Source organism: Homarus americanus, unplaced genomic scaffold (genome assembly GCF_018991925.1).
Source record: "Homarus americanus isolate GMGI-L3 unplaced genomic scaffold, GMGI_Hamer_2.0 scaffold19117, whole genome shotgun sequence".
In the NCBI taxonomy this organism is placed as follows: domain Eukaryota; kingdom Metazoa; phylum Arthropoda; class Malacostraca; order Decapoda; family Nephropidae; genus Homarus; species Homarus americanus.
In genome coordinates, this window is record NW_024754704.1 from 154,570 (window position 1) to 175,103 (window position 20,534).

General features: G+C 40.1%; 1 protein-coding gene across 1 annotated transcript in view; it reads right to left on the reverse strand.

The window, feature by feature from the left end:
- The window catches only part of LOC121855943 (U8 snoRNA-decapping enzyme-like), a 32,274-nt gene extending 15,835 nt beyond the window's left edge, over positions 1 to 16,439 (reverse strand). Inside the window, exons 1-4 of the mRNA XM_042351162.1 lie at positions 16,223 to 16,439; positions 13,178 to 13,422; positions 8,891 to 9,046; positions 4,531 to 4,686 (exon numbers count right to left, since the gene is read on the reverse strand). Of these exons, the coding sequence (XP_042207096.1) occupies positions 4,531 to 4,686; positions 8,891 to 9,046; positions 13,178 to 13,219 (354 nt within the window). The 5' untranslated portion in view covers positions 13,220 to 13,422; positions 16,223 to 16,439. The remainder of the gene's footprint in view (positions 1 to 4,530; positions 4,687 to 8,890; positions 9,047 to 13,177; positions 13,423 to 16,222) is intronic.
- Between the last annotated feature and the right edge of the window lie 4,095 nt (positions 16,440 to 20,534).

Consider the following 20,534-nt stretch of genomic DNA (forward strand, 5'->3'; position numbering starts at 1 on the left):
CAGCTGACGCCCTATCCCGCTTCCCCTCCCTCAGGGCGGTGCCCGACGTGGAGGACCTGTGCGCTGCAGTGTGTGCAGTCACAATTGCAGCACTGGATCAGGATGAATGCATCACTATGGACGAAGACACAGTGTGCAAAGAGGCTGCGGACGACCCAGTATACCAGATTCTAGTGTCGAGGGTGCTGGCGGGCGACTGGCACCCCCACAAGTCACAAGAGGTGGCATGTCTGTGCCCGTACTTCTCGGTGAGGGACAGGTTGGCTGTGGTCAGGGGTTTGGTCACCTACACCTTTGACCAGGGCTGCATGCGCCTTGTCATCCCCGACTCCCTCCGCCACCGGGTCGCCGTTAACCTGCACGTGGGGCACCAGGGCCTCGACTCTATGCCCAGGCGGGCCCGGCAGTATGTCTATTGCCTGGCATGGAGGGTGACCTGCAGTATCATCGGTCCCGGTGTGCTGCTTGCAAGACCCACGCCCCTTCCCAGCCTCCGGAGTCGTTGGTTCTGACCCCAGCGCCAGACTATCCCTTTCAACAAGTGGTGGCCGATTTGTTCCACCTGCAGGGCCACACGTACCTAGCATATGCTGACCGACTCACAGGTTGGCTGGAGATCGCCCACTTCCCCAACGAGGCCACCTCTGGAAAAATCATCGCCCGTCTGCGGGCCTACTTCACGAGGTGGGGGGCACCTGAGCAGATCTCCACGGATGGAGGCACCAACCTTGCCAGCCTTGAGATGACAGATTTCCTCAAGTCATGGTGAATCGAGGTGTGCCTCTCGTCGGCCCACTTCCCCCAGTCCAATGGCAGGGCAGAGGCTGGGGTCAATGCCGCCAAGAGGCTCCTCAGGGATAACACTGGGCCAGGGGGAAGCCTGGACTGCGATAGGACATCCCAGGCCCTCCTCCAGTACCTGAACACGCCAATGCGGGGGGTGAACAAGTCGCCCACCCAACTCGCCACCTGCCACCAGCTCCGTGACGGCGCTCCTGTGGCCAGTCAGCACTATAAGGTGGACCAGCACTGGCGGCGGGCACTTCGTATGAGGGAGGTGAGCTTGGCTGAAACCCAGGACGGGGTCCTTCTGTCGCGGGGGGAGGTGTCCCGCCAGGTGGCTCCCCTAGCCGTGGGCACGCAGGTGCATGTGCAGGACGCAGCTACCAAGCTCTGGGACAGGACAGGCATAGTGGTGGAAGCCCGCCCTCACAGGCAGTATGCCGTCAGGTTGATTGGCAGTGGCAGGGTGTCCATCCGCAACAGACGCCACCTGCAAAACGGCTCCACACCTGTGCCTACTACTCCGGTGGTGAACCAAGCTGAGCCTCCTAGCCCCCCTTCTGCTGTGCCCTCCGTACCCGTGCCCTCGCTCGCACCCCTGGCCCCTCCCCAGTCAAGTGCGGCCAGGCCCAGGAGAGGCCGTAAGCCCCCGGGCTGGTTGACGGACTACGTGGTGTAGTGTACGTGATGTAAAATTAGTTTAGAGTTTTGTTTTGTTTCTCTTTGTTTGACTGGTTTTTCTTACATTATTGTTGTTTTTATGTGCATTGTTTTCCTTTGTTAGTTCAAATGTGCATTGTCATTTCCTTTTAACTTGGGGGGGGGAGATGTAAGATTGTACCATCGTACGATATGTTTTCCCATGTTGAGGTAGGGGGCTTGTCTATGGCAGCGCCTGGTTGCCAGTCACCAGCTGACGCTGATAGAATAAAGTCTACAAAGAACCTTGGTCTATGATTCAAACCTCTCACAGTGTCCGTAAAGGTGGTGAAAGGGTTAAGCCTAAAACCTTATCAGTGAACAAAAAGTTAAGGGGAGTGTTTGGTTTAGAACATTTATTTTTTTATTTTTTTGGCCAATCACTTTCATTTTCATGTCATTATTAAAGGATTTACATAAGCATGAATTTAAGCCCCTTAAACCCCACCCCCTTTTATTTTCTTACTCCCCACACAAATTTTTCTTATTTTTTTTTTACGTTAATACAGTTGACCCTCGTTAATTCGGACCCCTTTAATCCGGATTTCGGATAATTCGGACAAAATTTGAACTTTTTTTTTTGTAGATTTGTAGGAATATTACCTACGCGGACCTTAACCTAAAATGCTGGTCCACCCACTGCTGGGATAAAACACCAGCATCTTTTTGGTTAAATGTAACATCACCACTAGTGTAGGGGGGGATGCAACTTTTAGCTTCAGACATGAAAAATATTTACCATTTACTGCCGGTAAACAATGGTAACGTAAAATATGTACCAATTAGTAATGAAAAGTTGTGCAGTTCCTTCAGCAAATGAAGCTCACCAACTTACAATAGGCTAAATTACCTTACAATGTGTTTTCAGTAGTCTATGTTGAAGTTCTTAGCACAGGCTATATACGGTATCACAGTTCTCATTGATCTACAAAAAATACCGGTAATAAAAACCTTTTTGATATTTCACACTTAATATAATACCCGGTAATCTACTTCAACCTCCTATTGTTTACAAAGACGCATGACGCACCACCAGCTGAGTATCAGCTAGACGGTACACGTGTTTTTCGAATCGTTTTCAGTTAAAAAACTGTTACATCACGGAGTAATCGACAGAAACCGCGCAATTCAACTGCTCACGTGATGTAATCAGAGAGCGCTGGTGTAAACTGTTATTAGTCTTCACTGCGAAACATTCTTTTTACTTATTCTTTTCATACAATATTCATGGGTAACAGCTAAATTTGCAAAAAACAAAAATTTTTTACAAAGTACCTCTCAAAAAACACTTCACAAACAAGACACAAATCAATTGAACATGTGATGTCGAACGTGAACAGTAAACATTGCATAACCCCGCGCCACGCTTAAAATGTTGAGGATGTAATCAAAACATTGAGGATGGAATCGCGCTATAGCCAACATTCGTATGCAAATGTTCGCATTTTATAAACAGCGTTCCCCGATTCATCAATAGCATTACAACCAATTCGCGTTGACAAAACACACGTTGTAGCAGAAATAACTGTAACTGGTATGAGGGCTGTGACATCATTCAAGACGGTGGCCAGTATTCAGCTGGCTGGACCTCGCAAAACTCTCGATATTTTATGCCAAATATAAGACTTGGTTACATAAGGTAGTGCTTGCAAAATTCAAAAACGCGAAATGAAATCCCGCGAAATATGAGATCTTACTGTACTGTACTTGTATCTGATAGTTAGCCACACTCCCACTTTTACCTTATTTTTTAGGAAATATCTACAACTTATTATCATCAAAATATGGTAGTGACTGTGTGGAAGCCATTCCCAAATATACACAGAAAGTTTGACAGAACAGCTGCATATTCTTTTTTTTTCTTTTCTTTTTATGGGGATTACCCCACCTAGGCAGGGGGGGGGGGATTTGAACCAAAATTGAATACAGAAATGGAAAAAATTTAACAAACAATGATTGAGAAATGATATATTGTATATTGAGACCCTGCAAGTGTATGTAAATAAAGCAGAAAAGTCAGATCAGCAGCCTGGGACTTCGCAATTTTCGTAATGCCATATGGCAGCAGGGTCTACCATTGGACAACGCATTGTACTTCCAATACCTTCCCAAGCAGTAGTACCTCCGTTTTTTATAGCTGAATACTACCTACATCTAAGACAGATAGAGTTTCATCCTTGCCAAAATTATTAGAAATAGTACTGTACAGGCTTAACCCTTAAGCCCCGGGTTAGGGTGCTGCTGGCAGTAACCCCCCCCCCCCAAAAGTGCCGGGAATAGGTGGACGTTTTGGAACGTCACCCGGGGCCTAAACGTTAAGAAAAACTTATGCCTTCTCATTTTTAAGAGGCCTTTCATGAAATAAGAATGCAGTTATTTTCCAATGACAAATTTCTTAAAAGTTATTAATTAACATCCATAAAGGTGACCCAGTACAATATTACTGCTGAATCTATGGGTCGCTGGATCAGTCGCATGGCTGTGATGTATTGTTCTATTTCTTCTTTCTTTTCTTTTCTAATTTATTTTCATTATCTTCCCATGGTATACCAGAACACTATACAGTAGAACCTTGATAAATCGGACTAATTGGGGCAGACCCCAGTGCAAAAGTCCAAAAAGTGAATATATGGAGCTTTTTTTCAAGTATTTTCAATGACCAGAGCATCTCAGAGCCTGAAAAAAGTGAATTCCAATATATTGAAGTCCAATTTATCGAGGTTTTACTGTTGCTTGTTTTTCGTGAGTAAATGGACATTTTCAGTAGTGTTTGGTGAATTTTTTGGGCCTCCAATCCCAAACTTCATGTTTTATATTAAATTACAGGTATGCTGTACAGTATTTTCAGATAGCGATTTTGTTTGACTTTCACATACGTTCTCACTCCCTTTCTCACAAAATAACCCGAGGCTACTGTTATCTATTATAACAACTAATTACATACATTATAATGAACAGACCATAAAACTACTTACAGTATTACAATGTCAAAACTGAAGTTTATTTTTCATAATCAGAAATGCAATACAACCTCTTGTCCCTCCCTACCTGAGTATTGTAGTAATCTGACCACGTAACAGGATGCTCAGTTGGTGACCAGCCAATCTCTTCAGCCATTTCCCGGTTTAGACCATCTACTATATCCTCTCCTGAGTTTATGAGACCACCAGGAAAACCGAAGGTGCCATCAAAGCGTAGATGCATCTATAATAAGGAATGGTTACATGAAGAGCAATTAAAACTTCCTACACAAGACTGCATATAAAATCAGAGTTGTAAAGTAACTAAATAAATTTACTTGAGTACTGTATTCAAGTAACATTTTTGGGTATCTAATTTTTAAAAAGTACTAAAATTTTTTAGTACTTTTACCTTTACTTAAGTATGGTTTTCTATTACCTTTACTCCAATACAATTGAAAAAAAAATCGCTACACGTTACATGCCCTAAACAAACAAACAAACAAAGAGTTTTAATGTCTGTGGCAAACTAATAATATATTTTTTAATTCATTAATTAATTAGTTAATAACCAGAGTAAAAGAGTTGTGTGGGTGGAGCCGTGAAGGGTACGGTGTGGAGGTCTTGTGAAGTGAGGTGAAGTCAGGTCAGGTGGCAGTGGCCATGACAGCGGACTTTCCCTTTGAGCTTCTTGTGTACATTAGCACCTTGACCACCCACTTCACCTAGTCTACCCTCTTATCCCCCCTCCCCCACTGAATCCCCTCTCTTCTCCCCACCTTTCCTTCAGGGACTTGGTCTTCCCGTTAACGTCAGTTGCTCTTTGCATATACCTGTACCTAAAATGAATTTAAAAGAGGCTGTGATTCTAAAATGCTTTACATAATTCCATCTTAGATATAAAGCAGGTATCTACAGTGGGGTATGCTATAACGAATCTAATTGGTTCTAGAACGTCGTTCGTTATAGCATTCGTTCGTTATAGGATTAATCCGTTCCAGGCCCCCAAATACAACCACTTAACACTGAAAAATTTCTGTGGAAATTGTAAAAAATACGGTACTTTATCTTACCTTAGTGTTGTTAGCATGCAGGACAGGAGGCAGAGGAGGAGGGTGGAGGAGAGCATTATGGAGAAGAGGAGTCATCCTTCCTAGCCCTCTTTGGTGACTGTCTTACAGGCACTTTGTCTGTTTATTTATAATTTCTTTCTTAGTTTCAAGGGTTCTTAGCTTTCTCACTCGCTTTTGACGATTCATTGTTACAATTGTACACTTGTATAACAAAATAGTTATAAAAATAACACGAATTTCCACATCAAAAGACAAAATTTCAACAAGTTCAGTGGTGCACTGACTACACAATGAACCAATATGGCACCTGACGCTCTTGCTGTGAGCCGCGGTACAACAATATTCATGAGCCAGACGAAATAGTCCCGTATTCATCCGCGTTCATTGTAGGAGTTACGGTCGTTATAGCAGTCTCAATTTTATAGGTAAAACCGTTCGTTATAGGAATATTCGTAGTAGAATCCGTTCGTTATAGGAATATTCGTAGTAGAATCCGTTCGTTATAGCATACCCCACTGTATACAAATGTGTGAGAATGGGTGTAATTCTGCACAAATAACTAAGTAACACTTACCCTCCCCCCCAGCAACACCTGCCAGATGTTACGTGGTGCGAAAAATTCAGCCACTCATGTATTAGAATCGAAGAGTGACATCACCACAGCCACGCCCCAATTAGAGGGGCAGTTCACAGTGAGTCTTAATTAGACTCAGTTATTATAGAGGCAACAATCATCCACAAACTCCTCAACTGAAGGAGCGTGATAGCTACTTGGCATGCCCAGGGATGGAATGGAGCTACCAAGGTCTTTCCCGACATTATGTGAGTTATCTGCTGCTTGTGTGCATCTGTTTCGTCGTGCTGGGCTTATTATTTATTATTTAATTAATTTAATACACCCCAGGGGACAATAAGCCTAGTCACAAGACCATGCAGTCAGACACTAATACATTGGTACTCATGTCTCGCAGGATACGCAATGACTTGTGATATGGAGACAGTATTGATATGATTTAAGGACAATTGGAGTTAGCACCCACCAAAATCAGGGTGCGTCTTCCACGATGCAGCGTCTTCCAAGCCGAAAAATACGGTATGTGATTAAACAACATAGCATACAAATTTCTAAGTTTAAGTTTGATATACAGTTACAGTAATATTTTTTATAAATACCATTGGCGAGAAAGCTGCCTCACAGACATACAGGAGCTTCCAAATTGTATCAGAACCTTGATAGCTCTATTTTTAACCACTGAATGTCAATTTGATAAATAACCCAAAATACTGACAAGTCATCATAGACGGCAAAATTCACCCTTACCTCGTTGTCAGCCTGTAATTCTGCTATTTCGAGGACAAAAGAGCCACACTGTTTTACATCTGTCTTGAACAGAAACAGAACAAAATCAAAAGGCTCAGTAAGCAACTCAGGGAATCCATCATTGAAATTTACTGCCATTTTTATCTGCATCCATGGGAAGTACAGAGTGAATTGAGCTGAGAACAGTTCATAGGTAGGTGTGGATTTTCTGTTGCGTAACGTGTCATCGGCGTTCACCGTCCTGGACTAATCTGACTTGACACAAGGAGAGTAACTGCATTATTCCCTTAACCATAATTTATAGTCCCGACTTAACGAGACAGCACCTATCAGCCACATCCTTCAGTACTTGACACCTGGACTATGAGCTCTATGGGACCCCATCAACTCCATGACCTCTGTGCAACCCCTTATGATGGACCACTCTATTAAACATTGGTCCACATATTATATCCAACTTCTCTTAACACTTTGACCACAACAAAACTAACTCCACCAAACATGCTCTCTTCTTTACTCACTAAGATTAAGGGATACTCCAAGCTGTATGAGCATATAATATACAGTACAGTAAGTCGTGTGGATATAAATTAAAGGTTAATATTATGAACTCCAAGGTAGGAGACATTCAGGAAAACCTGAAGATTAAACCCACTCTTATTTTACTTAAAGATTACCCACCCAAATGTTGACCTAAGCATGCACCCCATGTAGAGTTAAAGTATACAGTACAGTAGTACTCCGCTTAACGCGGTCAATTGAACCCACAGGGTACCGCGTTAAGTGAAAACCGCGTTAAGTGAACAACAGAACATATGGGATTAATTCCAATAGAGACTGGCCCGACCCCCAAACTCCACTTTTTGACGACACACAACTATGTTGTAGTAAAAATTTTATCTTAACTTTATGATGGTATGCACACACAATTAATAATTAAGAGAAATATCAATAATATTAGGTTTTTTAACACTTGCATTAGTAGAAAAGATGGCTGGGCACACGGGGATGGGGGGTTGGTTCCGAGGCAGAGGGCAGATTATTGGCCCTCACCTGTATCACTTGTATCAATTGTATCACTATCCACCACAGAGGCTTGCAGGGCCTCTTTGTCAAACCCCTCAAAGGCCATATAAGTCCATATCCTCACTATAATTATCACTATCACTGACTTGGGCCGGCTGTGGTGGGTGGCGGGTGAAGAACTCGGTAATGTTTTGATGACTGGGCGACCTTGTGCGCATCGTGCCCGCGCCGCTTCCCGCGTATATGATGAAAAATTCCGAGTTAAGTGAAAGTTCAGCTCTGGCGAGGCACCGCGTATATGATAAAACGCATTAAGTGAAACCGCGTTAGGCGGGGTAATACTGTACTGTAATAAACTGGGGAGCTAATCTTCATATGATTCAATACTGAAATTATCATAACTTTAGATTAGGATCACACACATCACAGTATAGGAGCAGCTTTTGTGTAAACTCATACAATCACCAAGTCTCAGTCACCTTCAAGCTTCATTAAAGCCAAGTGAAAACTGTTGTAACAGTACAGTACAGGTAGACCCACATTTACAAAAGGGATATGTTCCTGAAAACCTCTTGTAAATCAACTCACATATTCCCATTAACTCCCATTATATAATTGGATATACTGTAAATTCTCAATGAGAAAGCATCGCTGTCCCACCTATGACCCCTATGTTTAGCTGGCATGAATATTGTGATCATAGATGCTAGAGCTATGACTGACGCTTTAAGGAATCTTGGTTTCTGCAAGGTGTGCTCTGTATTCTTTGTTTAATTATCAATTTTATTTTGCTTTCTTCATCTGATTGATTTTCTTTGTTTATTAAACTTTTAAAAACATATTTAGTGAAACATGGTTATGAATTACGAGTACAGTACTGTACTGTTACACAAAGCCATTACATGTAAGAGATAAAATGTCTGTCTTCATACATATCTTTCATGCTAGACATGAGCTTTACAAACATCTCATAAGTTGATTTAATCACCAAAAACATCGTGAATACACGTAAGTTATCACACACTCACCATGACTGCTGCTCGTAACTCGCCAAAGTTGGAACTGCCTTCCTGTGGTGCCCAGATACAGGCATGAGCTGCTTGACGGTAACGATGATATTCCTTTGCATCGGCAAAAGACATAATTGTTTTGGTTACTGTACGAGTCTGCAGACATTTTGGAATCTGGAAGAAATTACTCTTCAGTATTACACTTGTTACAAATAAAAAGATACATTTTTATTTATTTGAGTTATCAGTATCTTTCGGCTATACAGTACTGTATATGGAAGCTGGGCTGTATGGCTCTTCCAAACATTAGCATCACTGGATACCTGTGTCTTCAGGATGGGATGGCAGATTACCTCAGGGGGTAATTTGAGACACAGACACACAAAACACACAAATAAATAATAATGGGAAAATCCTCATTACAAATCATAAAATCAAGACATCAAAATGTATTAAAAATGTTAGGGTCTACCCTCAAGTCAACTCTGTGGTTTGTTATAACTTTAATAACAAAGCACAAAGTTGACTAGAAAGTACTCACATTTTTAATACATTTTTGTTGTCTTATTTCTGATTATTTGTGAGAGGATTTTCCCATTATTATTTATTTGTAACACACAAAAAAAAAAAAAAAATGCAGGTAAAATATATAATTGTCCTAAGGGCAAACACATAAAGGAAATATAAATTTCTTTGCACATGAGTAATAATGTACCCTCCTCCCCCCTCCCCTGGTCAGCAAATGTTATTCACAGATTTGACTATTACAGGTTGACAACCCTTTATCCGAAATTCCAAAAACCGAAAAGCCCTGAAAACCGAAAGGTTTTTTTGTGGACCAATATATTATTATTATTATTTTTTTTTTTACGGGTATTAGCCCACCTGGGCACAGGTCACTGACCCACATCGGGGCCTGGGGGGGTGAAAATGTAATAGTAATAATAATTATTATTATTATAATAATAATAATAATAATAATAATAATAATTATTATTATTATTATAATAATAATAATAATAATAATAATAATAATAATAATAATAATAATAATTATTATTATTATTATTATAATTATTCATAGTAAATAAAAATTTTAATAAAAAATACACAAAAATAAAATAAGAATGATAACAATAATAATAACAATAATAAAATAATAATAATAAAATTAATAATAATAATAACAATAATACTGTAATAATAAAATAATAATAATAATAATAATAATAAAGAAATACAGGAATGAAAAAAAGTTAAAAAGTAAGAAACATGACCTAGTCCTATAAATTATTATTATTATTATAGTAGTTTTGCTGAAACATGATGTATTTCAATGTAAAATAGGATAAAATACATGACGAAAACAAAAGACTTTACCTAACCTTCCGATGTTCAAGAGATGTTACTCGCTTTTTAATAGTTTTCGGTTAAAATACTGTTATATTACAATGATATTCTATTCATACTGTGCTTGATATACTACATTCACGGAAATGTAATATTTTTGCTGAAATGACATACGTATTACAGTGGAAAGTGGGATAAAATCATGACGAAAACAATGACTTTCGCTTTCTTTCATTCAAAAGATGTTACCGTAATCGCTTTTCGAATGGTTTTCAGTTAAAAAAACTGTTGCATCACAAGTGAATTAGGATAGAATATTATTGTATACAACAGTTTTTTAACTGAAAACCATTCGAAAAGCGATTACGGTAACATCTTTTGAATGAAAGAAAGCGAAAGTCATTGCTTTCGTCACTTTCCACTGTAATACGTACGTCGTTTCAGCAAAAATATTACATTTCCATATTCTCATAAATAAATACTAGTTTTGCTGAAATGTAATGTATTTCAATGTAAATTAGGATAAACTACATGAAAACAAAAGACTTTACCTAACCTTCCGATGTTCAAGATATGTTACTCGTTTTTTAAATAGTTTTTGGTTAAAATACTGTTATATTATTGATATTCTATTCATACTGTGCTCGATATAATACATTCACGGAAATGTAATATTTTTGCAACTACAATGCTGATGTCAACACAAGCGTGGTTACAGCGAGACTGACTGAGTGAGGGAGAGCTATGCGCATGTGTGTGAGGTTGCGGGAGCGGGCGGTGCCCCGTGTTCGGTGCCGTGCGTGCGTGAGTTGAATGGCGCGCGATTTGAATGTACTTCAATTACTTCAATGTACAGAATATTCCTCCGGCGGGGCAATCCGCGTATTTGCAAATCCGTGTATGCTAAACCTGCGTATGTTAAGGGCCGACTGTACATGCAAATGGTACAGGTTGGGGGAACCATCATATACCGCAGAGGGTAGGAACAGTGCTCTCACTTAAATCAAGCACACGGTCAACCTCCGACACACGCTCTCCCCAGTGCCGGATTTAGACCTGTGGAGGCCCATGGGCAGCCTCTTTGTGGAGGCCCCCCTCATTATAACTACCCAAGAGGGTGGGGTGGCGAGTGAAGCGAGCCTAAACACTTGGGAGTTCCGGGGGGTGCTGTAAGCCCCCCGGGAAATTTTTGAAATTTGAACACTTCTTTGGAGAATTTTGAAGCCATATGGAGTTATATTAAAAATATTAAAAATATACAGTTCATAGGAAAACCAGGTATTCATGAATTTCAAGGAGTAGCTAGCCCAATTTCTATCACGATTCTTGCTGAACATAGTTTTACGTGATGGAATAGATAAACATGAATTTTAAAGAATGAAAATAAAAATAATCTAAATGAATAAACAAATAAATAAAATATTGTAATATGTGGAGGCCCCCAGATTGTGGAGGCCCCTGGGCAGCTGCCCACCTTGCCCACTCCAGAATACGGCCCTGGCTCTCCCCTCTGAAGGCGGGTGATCACATTTAATTTCACATCCATTGCGATTATTTTTCAAGCCTTTTTTAGCTTTCAGTGCCCCAGAGGAGGCAGATGGACGTTTTCCAGACATGCTCACTCAGGTAAACAGCGTTTAACACTTAAAAGGTACGTGATAAACACACAATGCAAATGAGAGCACAGAGAAAAAGTAGTGCTGGTGTGAACTGAGAAAGCAATAAGTGGGAAGCTTGCTGGATGTCGTCACAGTTGTTGTACAGAATACTTCATTATCATCGTTATCTTCATCATTATTAGTAGTAATCTTTATTGAACAGTCCCGTTAGTCCAAAAACTCTTAAATCAAACACGCGTAAAACACGAGTTACCTGTACATAAATAACACTGCTAATTATTTTGCTCCCATAATGTTGATATTACACTTATGCCAGGAATAGATTATATATTCTTCCAAGTCATAAGTTTGTAACAGGAAAACCTAATATTTAGTATGTATGTACACATGTTTCATTCACAGTGGTACATGTCAGACGTGCATTTGTGTGTGTTGATGGTGCAATGGTGGTACAGTACAGGCCATGTGAGGTAAGCAGCAGACGATGTATTGCCGCTACTGCAATCCGGTTAACTTCACTAACATCACACCACATTTACTTGCATCTCATAATTCATTTTTTATTAACAAAACTGTGCAAAGTAACTGTACATACCTGTGTAGTATTTAGAGAGCTTAAATAAGTTTTTTTTTTTTTTGGTACCTAATTTATGGTACAGTCAGTTCTGCTATAACGTGATAGTTGTGTTCTTGTAAAACATCGTGTTATAGAAATTCGCGTAATAGAAATAACAGGGCTTATGGAGAAAATAGGGTTAGGTGCAGATTACTACTCGAAATCGAAAAAAATTTAGTAGTTAGCCTAACACAAAGGATAGCACAGTCTAAATAAATGTTCCATTCATATCTAATAATGAAATCATACAGTAAAGGTAACGCTTTACCTTGAAAAAATATGAATATAACATGATGGGGGAGAAGGGTGATTTTGAGGTAGATAACATCGAGCTTCTCTTCAAGGGTTATAGCCTTTCTTTTACGATCATCACTGGGAATGCGATCACCAAAACGCTTCTTGGAGATATTCTTCTTTACCATATTCACAGTTAATACCACAAAATTGGAGAAATAGTAGGCAAAAATCGCCTTACAGCAAACAAGCGTTCGCGTTATACAAATATCGTTCCTCTATTCATAAATCGCGTTAGAGCCAATTCGCGTTGTCAAAACACGCTTTATAGCAGAACTCACTGTACACTATAATATTAAACATAGGGTACATATTAAAGAATGTTATTTGCCAAATTCTATATTTGCCTCAGGAACCTATCCCTTGGGAATGTTGAGGTAACAGTGTATGTATAGACGTTCTACAGAGCAGCACTACAATACTCACCTCAGGTATTGGGAGATCATCTGGAGACATCTCACTTTTCATATTCTTAGATTCTACAAAGCTGTCCTCTTCTTGTACTTGTCCTGTTTCTGAATCTCCTGTGGCTTATGCTTCTGTTTCTTTTTCCTCGATTTCTTGCAAACTAAATTTTGTACAAGTGGACTCTTGGATTCACTCTATCCTTTATATTATCTGTCTTTGAATCCAGCTCTTGCCTCCTTAATTTCTCTCTCTGCCGTTCATACCTAAAGAAGAAAAAAAATTCCAGTTAAATAAAAACTTTGTTTATACAGTACAGGAAAGGGATGAAATGAATAACCTATAAAACCCACAATGTTAAATGTCTGCTGGTGATCCCATCCTTAAGCCAGAGAGCCAAAAGCTACTGTATTTGTAATGGCAGGATACTGTACACTATCCAAGAGTAACACCAGATGTGGTAATTAATATAAAAAAAAAATGGAAATTTTGTTGAAAATATTTTAGAAGGAAATAAAAACTTACATAGCTAGTTAAAAAAAATTATCCTTCCCTCCCTCCAAACATGCTCAAAAACTGCTATAAGAAACAATAAAAATGATACATATCACATCATAAAATACAATAGTATATATTTTATGCATGCTGTACTGTACAAAAAAATATTTTGACTAATTTTGAATTTTCCATTTCACTTAAACAGAGTACAGTAAAAGTTTGCAGTGATATTACAATGTTTACCATACTTCATACTCAACCAATCGGCAGAAGTGTCTATGTCATGTGATACTCGTGAGCATGTGCAAGCTCTGGAATTTGAATTGCATAATGGCTTCTCCCAGTGAGGGTTGCTCATTGGAAGATTGACGTGTAATTCAATGAGCAGTATTTTAAAAAGCAGCCGCAGTTGTTGATGTCTTTAGGTCTCATGTTGTTCTCCTTGGTTTAGTTAAGAGTCCAAGGTATAATGTAACAGCACCATTTGCATTATATAAATATTTACCCAAATGTATAATACCAAATTATTCAACTGTGCCTCAGCTTTTGACATTATACATGGCTGAGGTTGTATTTCCTTCGGGGGTGAGCAAGGTCTTGGCGAGGTCAGCTCATGTTAGCACAACAGTATATCTGACGTGTTTCCTTTCTCACACTCTAGAGGGCACGCGAGGTCAACTGAATCATAAAAGACAGCCTGCTCCTCATCTCTCTCTCTTTATGTAGAGACAAGGGAGAGATCAGACTCATATCCTTTGTTATCCAGCGAACACCTCACTAAGTGTTCTCCTGTCTCCTGTAAACGTGCACTAAGACACTTTCCCCTAGTCGAGAAGGTATAATATGCTCTCAACAGAACTAAGTACCTGTGAAACTATATTTTTCTACAATAAAGAAAAACCAATGGGGTGTTTACTTCAGCCCTGCCACTTAAAAATTCCAGAACTAATTTATATATTTGTGTGTGATACATATCTATAAAAAAGGCCCAACACACTGGTGGCAAGCGGTGAGACGGATTAAAAGAAACAAACGAAACAAGTGATTCCAGTGACTTAAGTGTCACTTTAAGAGAATCATCAACAAACAAGCAATTACAAGAAAATTAAGTGGACAGTGGCTATAAACACTTGCAGAACGTATACAGGGAGACACAGTGGTAACAAAAACATTATAAAATATTGCCAACTTAGCAGTCAAGCCCTCAGTGACACATCCTACTGAAGGTTACCCCGACCGGAGCCGAGAGAAGCCAAGCCTATCTGAGTGTGGGCTGAGATCACTACCGGCTAACACTACATCACCGGAGTTTAGGAAGGTTGTCAAAGTGGTTCCAGACAATCAAACAATCTTTTGCTTAAACAATCAAGACTCGTCGGTGTGCAACAGAGGACAGCCCCTGGTCAGCCCCTAGCTGATCGCCGCAAGAATGATATTTGGCCTAAGAAATGCACTAGTAACATTCCAAAGAATGATAAACACCTTGTTTGCTGGAATGATAGGTAACACAGTCTATGCCTATCTAGATGATCTTATCATAGGTAGTAGGTAGTAGGCAGCTACCAAACAGGGAGGTACTACCGCCTGGGAAGATATTGGAAGCATAATGTATTGTCTAATGGTAGACCCTGCTGCCATATGGCATCACAAAAATTTTGACCAAGTCCCAGGTTGCTGGTCTGACTTTCTGCCTCATTTACACACAATTGCAGGGTCTTAATTGTTTCTCTTACTATTGACAACACAACATGCATAAGTTGTTTCTCACCTTTGACCTTTTTTCATTTTTGTATATCTCTATGGTTCTTTGTTGTTATTATTATTATTATTATTACAAATAATATTATTACAAATATTATTATTAATATTAATATTATTATTATTATTATTATTATTATTATTATTATATTATTATTATTGCCCCCGGGCCCCGATGTGGGTCGGTGGCCTGTGCCCGGATGGGCTGGTCCCCGTTAAAAAAAAAAAAAAGTAAGCAAAGATTTACAAAGCCATTTAAAGAAACTATGAGTTGTGTTGGGTTAGGTTAGGTTAGGTTAGGTTAGGTTAGGTACATGCACTTGATCTATTAACTCAGATTAAATTAAGTTTACCAATTTTTTGTGACTTTGTGACACCAAATACTAGTCGAGAAGTGATTGGCAGTCCGATTTATTCATCTAGGACCATTATTTGACTTCATTCCGGCTATATTTGGCTACATTTGGGTACATTCGGGTAATTAGTCGGACCCCCTGGAGGGACCCCACAAACAAACAAAGACCTACAAAGTTAAAAAACACCCACAATAAAAAACTAGAAACGAAAAAGATGGGGATCATCCCTCCAGTGCCACAAGGACCTGGAGGCATCCCCCCCCCCTTACATAATATGCCCCAAGGAAGCATCAAATAGAACAACTTAGCTTAGCTTGGCTGAGACCGGCCTTCCCTAACCGTATGAGTCCTCTAATGCAGCACTGTTGACGGAAGACAAAAAACCTCGTCTCCGCAAGGTGGATAGCCCACCTGCTGTTAACCACCTCCTCTATTTCCCACTTCTAAACTTTACCTTGTACTGTACCCTTCTTGCACTCTCAGAGCTATTGCTCTCTTCTTTCCGTATCACCGACCGACCCAAACTCCTTCCTCTACCTACAGCCACGCAGCACGCAACACCTCCTCTGAGCAAGCTCCTCACTGTAGTATCTTTTGCGTTATTTAATAAGAGAATGACAAGTCACATGGTCGGTCTGGCTGGGGCGTTTATTGTCTTGTGTTGGTTACAACGAGCCTAACACATTTCGTGTTTACACAAGCCTAAACACTTTCTGACTTTGGTAAGAAGTAACATAATATATAATGTATATATAATCAATAACGGCAGCATATAAACATACACATATATATATAACACTATTTCTCCCTTTCAAAAGAGAGCATGGCTGCTACAAATTCTAAATAACAAAACTTACAGAATTACCTATGGCAGGGAAGAAGGGAATAGAACAAAACAAATATAAATTCCTAACTAAACAGTTTTGAAAGGCCTGTTCACAATTCAGATAATTAGAGGTCGAATTTAATTACAGGTCTCCTAACTCTGTTTGATCTTCTAGGACTATTCCCTCCATCAAGTTGTACAGGGGTTTCACTTGCACTCTGTGCATTATCAGTGACAGACGTATCATCACTACAGTCAGTTGACACAGTGAGTGGATGCTGGGAAACATCATCTTTGACATCATCATCATCATCATCATCTGAAACTGTGTCGAGTTTATCATCATGTCCTGGTGCTACATTCATCTCGTCATGTGCCTGAATGATGTGATCCACATGAACATATCTCAAAGAGTTACCACATTTCACTAAATATGTCCTAGATCCACATACCTTGTCAATGACACCAGTTATCCACTTTGCATGTACAGTACCATAACCTTTAGCCATATTCCTAACTCTCACCCTATCATTTACCTTGAACACTCTTTCACTGGAAGTCTTATCACGATACATTTTTTGTTGAGCTTGTTTCCTCTCTACAACTGTCACACTATGTGGCGTGGTTCTGTATCCGAGTAAGAAATTTGCTAGTCTGTGTTTCATTGATTTTTCTACAGTTCCTTGAATTACCTACTTGGAAAGTGCCTCCTTCACAATTCTAAATGATCTCTCAGTTGCACCATTAGAGGCAGGATGATAGGGTGGGGTCAGTACATGCTTAACACCGTTGAGTCTCACAAAGTTTTTAAAATCGGTCTATAGTTGTTCATCCAGGTATTTACAAAACAGGATATTCAGGGGCTCGGCAAGCTCGTTGCACAACTCTCTTAGCACTCTAGGATGCACCATGTCAGGGCCGGGACTCTTATGGACCTTTAACCTGGACAGTTTATTTCTAATACCCTCTTCTGTGAACACAATGTGGGTCAGTGCTGTGTCGAACCGTCTGTCCTCAAACGCAGGAAGTTTAATTGCATCCTGTCTTGTGAACACCGAGGAAAAGAAGCTGTTCAATGCCTCAGCTTTATCCTGGTCAGAATCTGCATAACTACCATCTTCAAGCCTCAGGTCTGATACTCCTACTCACGCTTTTAATTTCGACTTTGCATAGCGGAAAAACGACTTTGGGTTTGACTTGACCTTGCTTGCAACCAGCCACTGGAACTCCTTTTCAGCCCTTCTACACTCTATCTTTGCTTGGTTTCTGGCTCTTGCATACATCCTCCTGTCCTGCTCTGTTTGACCCAACCCACGTCTTGAATTTCTGGGTTTTCTTCTTCCCTCTGTCGACCGCCGTGTGGTTCATGTGTAGGGATCCCCTCGTATTCCTAGAAGCACTGGGTTTGGTCTTGGGTATATATTTATCGATCAAATGGGTCACTTTACTAGTTAAGATATTCAGCATAGTGTCTGCGTTCTTGTGCCTTAAAGAGTCAGGCCAGTTGATACCTCTCATCTCTTCCCTCATCCCATTGTAATTTCCCCTGTAATATTTGCACCTTGGCCTGACCTTATCCTGAACTAGGTAACAGTTAAATCTGAATGACAACACTATATGGTGACTGGTGCCAACTGGGGCAAGGTGTTCCAGTTTGGCCACCATACCCTCCTCGTTTGTTATGATGAGGTCTAGTGGCTTGGGTGTTTGCTCCCCTCTGTAATGTGTCGGGTCTCTAACATGTTGGAACAGAAAATTATCTCGCAGAGTTTCTACAAAAAGAGTAGCAGGGTTATTCAAGTCACAGGGGGTGAACTCGTTACTCCAGTCGATGTCGCCATAGTTAAAGTTCCCCATGATAAGTAGGTGGCTAGGGTTGAGCATCGCCGCATTGTCTATTAAGGCTCTTAAGTTCCTTTGATTTAGTGGGCCACAGTTTGGGGATCTGTAGATACACCCAACAATAAGTCCACTCCCTTTAGTTTAATTGTACACCACTTGGACTCTTCAAAATCATCCTCTCCCTGTACCCTCACCTGGCTGGCTCCAAGGTCTTGCCTAGCATAGATAACCACACCCCTCTTGCAAGTTTCTTGAGAAAGGTTCGTAAATGAGTCATTTCCAGCAATACTGAACTCACATTCCTCTGGGTCGATTCTCCTGTTCTTGTAGAACAGTTCGGCAACTCCTACAGTATCTGATTGGTGTACCTTCAGTAGTGTTTCAAACTCCTCTCTCTTATCAATGAACGTGTCAGTATTAGTGTACAGTACATTACATTCAAGCCCGAATTTGTTCTGGGTAACGTCTCTGCTCTTAGTAGTAACCCCCCCCCATTTTCAGAAGCTGCAGCATTTGCTAAGTTCACTGTATTTTGCAGGGTGTGGTTAGAAATGTCATTGTTTACACGGCACTCGCCTCCTCCCGGCTGATAGGCAGAGCTGGTGCCACCTCTCGGGTTGGGGGTAGAGCGGGTGGAGGGTGCGCTGCTGTCTCCCGGCCCTGTGTCGGCACACTTGCTTCCACTACCCTCCCCCTGAATATAACCCATGTACACCCGTCTTCCTTCTTGACTCCTCCCTCTTCTTCAAGTCCTGCAGGAGCTTCTTGTGCTGTTCCCTCTGCATTACCGTGCGATCTGGGTAAATGAATACACCCCGAGATGCCTCGCTCCTTGCTAAGTTTTTTGCCTGCCGAATAACCCCCCATTTCTCCTCCTCGCTCACTAGTGTGATTCTGAGGGGGCGAGGCTTATCCCCCTGCTTTTGTCCCAGCCTCCTCACGTCCTGTGGGGTTGATGGAATCAACTAGGTTTTCATACACGCATTAGTGGTTGCGTTAGCTCAAAAATAAATCACATTGAGATGTACACGGTTGTTTTCATTAACACGGTTGTGTAAGCGTTATGCGTGTGTCTGTTGACAATGAGCTGAATATCTCGAGCCATTGATGTTAAGTTTTAAGGGCCCAGACATGTATACTGAGACACATTTTTCAAATCCATCCTATATCAAAATGGTTAAGGCTATCACAGTTTTAAGACTTAAAAGAAGTGAATAAAGTATCAACAATTTATTAAACCATCTATACAATCATATACAATTTTCAACCTATAATACAAATTTTTATTACAAGGACCTACAAAAATATAAATAAAACCACACATCATACATTAATAAAAAAAATAAAAAAGTTTGTATGTGTATAATTTGTATACTGCTGAAATGTAAAAGTCAATTTCTTGCCCTCAAAAAAAGACACTCGTTAAACTGAGATATATTTAATTATTAAAAGTTCTTGGTTATACAATATGGAAAAAAAAATAATAATTATAGCATTCTGGAATGATTTTAATATTTTTGCACTAAATTTCAAGGGTTATAATAATATGATTTTTTGATAAATGTTTTATCAGCATAAAAAGGGTTAATGAGAAGTTTTCAAACAGAATTTCCTCTTGTTTTTTCAGGTAGGTACGTATTTTGGTTTGCAGAGAAAATTACTTCTTACTCATTACACTTCTTGCAACATTTTTGTGCATGAGAATGTACATTCAAAATATAAACAGTTACTTTGGGTTATTTCATGATAGTAAAAGATTTACAAAATGAAGTACATGCATTACTTTTTTAATTAATAATTTATCTATTACACTTGAATATTTGGAATCTGTATTGCTTGGGGCCAAGAGACAATTGGAAAGTACACAATTTCATAATTATGGTGACAGACAGGAGACTTAAAGAAACAGTGAGAAACGTACTCACGTTCTGAAATTTAGCTCGCATCAAGACTATCTCAGAGAGGGGGTGCCGGGAGAAGCTGACAAGGTTATGGGAGCACTGGAGAAGTCTACAAAAAAGTCGGGACAGGGCTGCAAAGGACAAGGTTGAAAACTTCAAGTCTCAACTTGACCTGTTGTGGGACATCGGAGCACCGG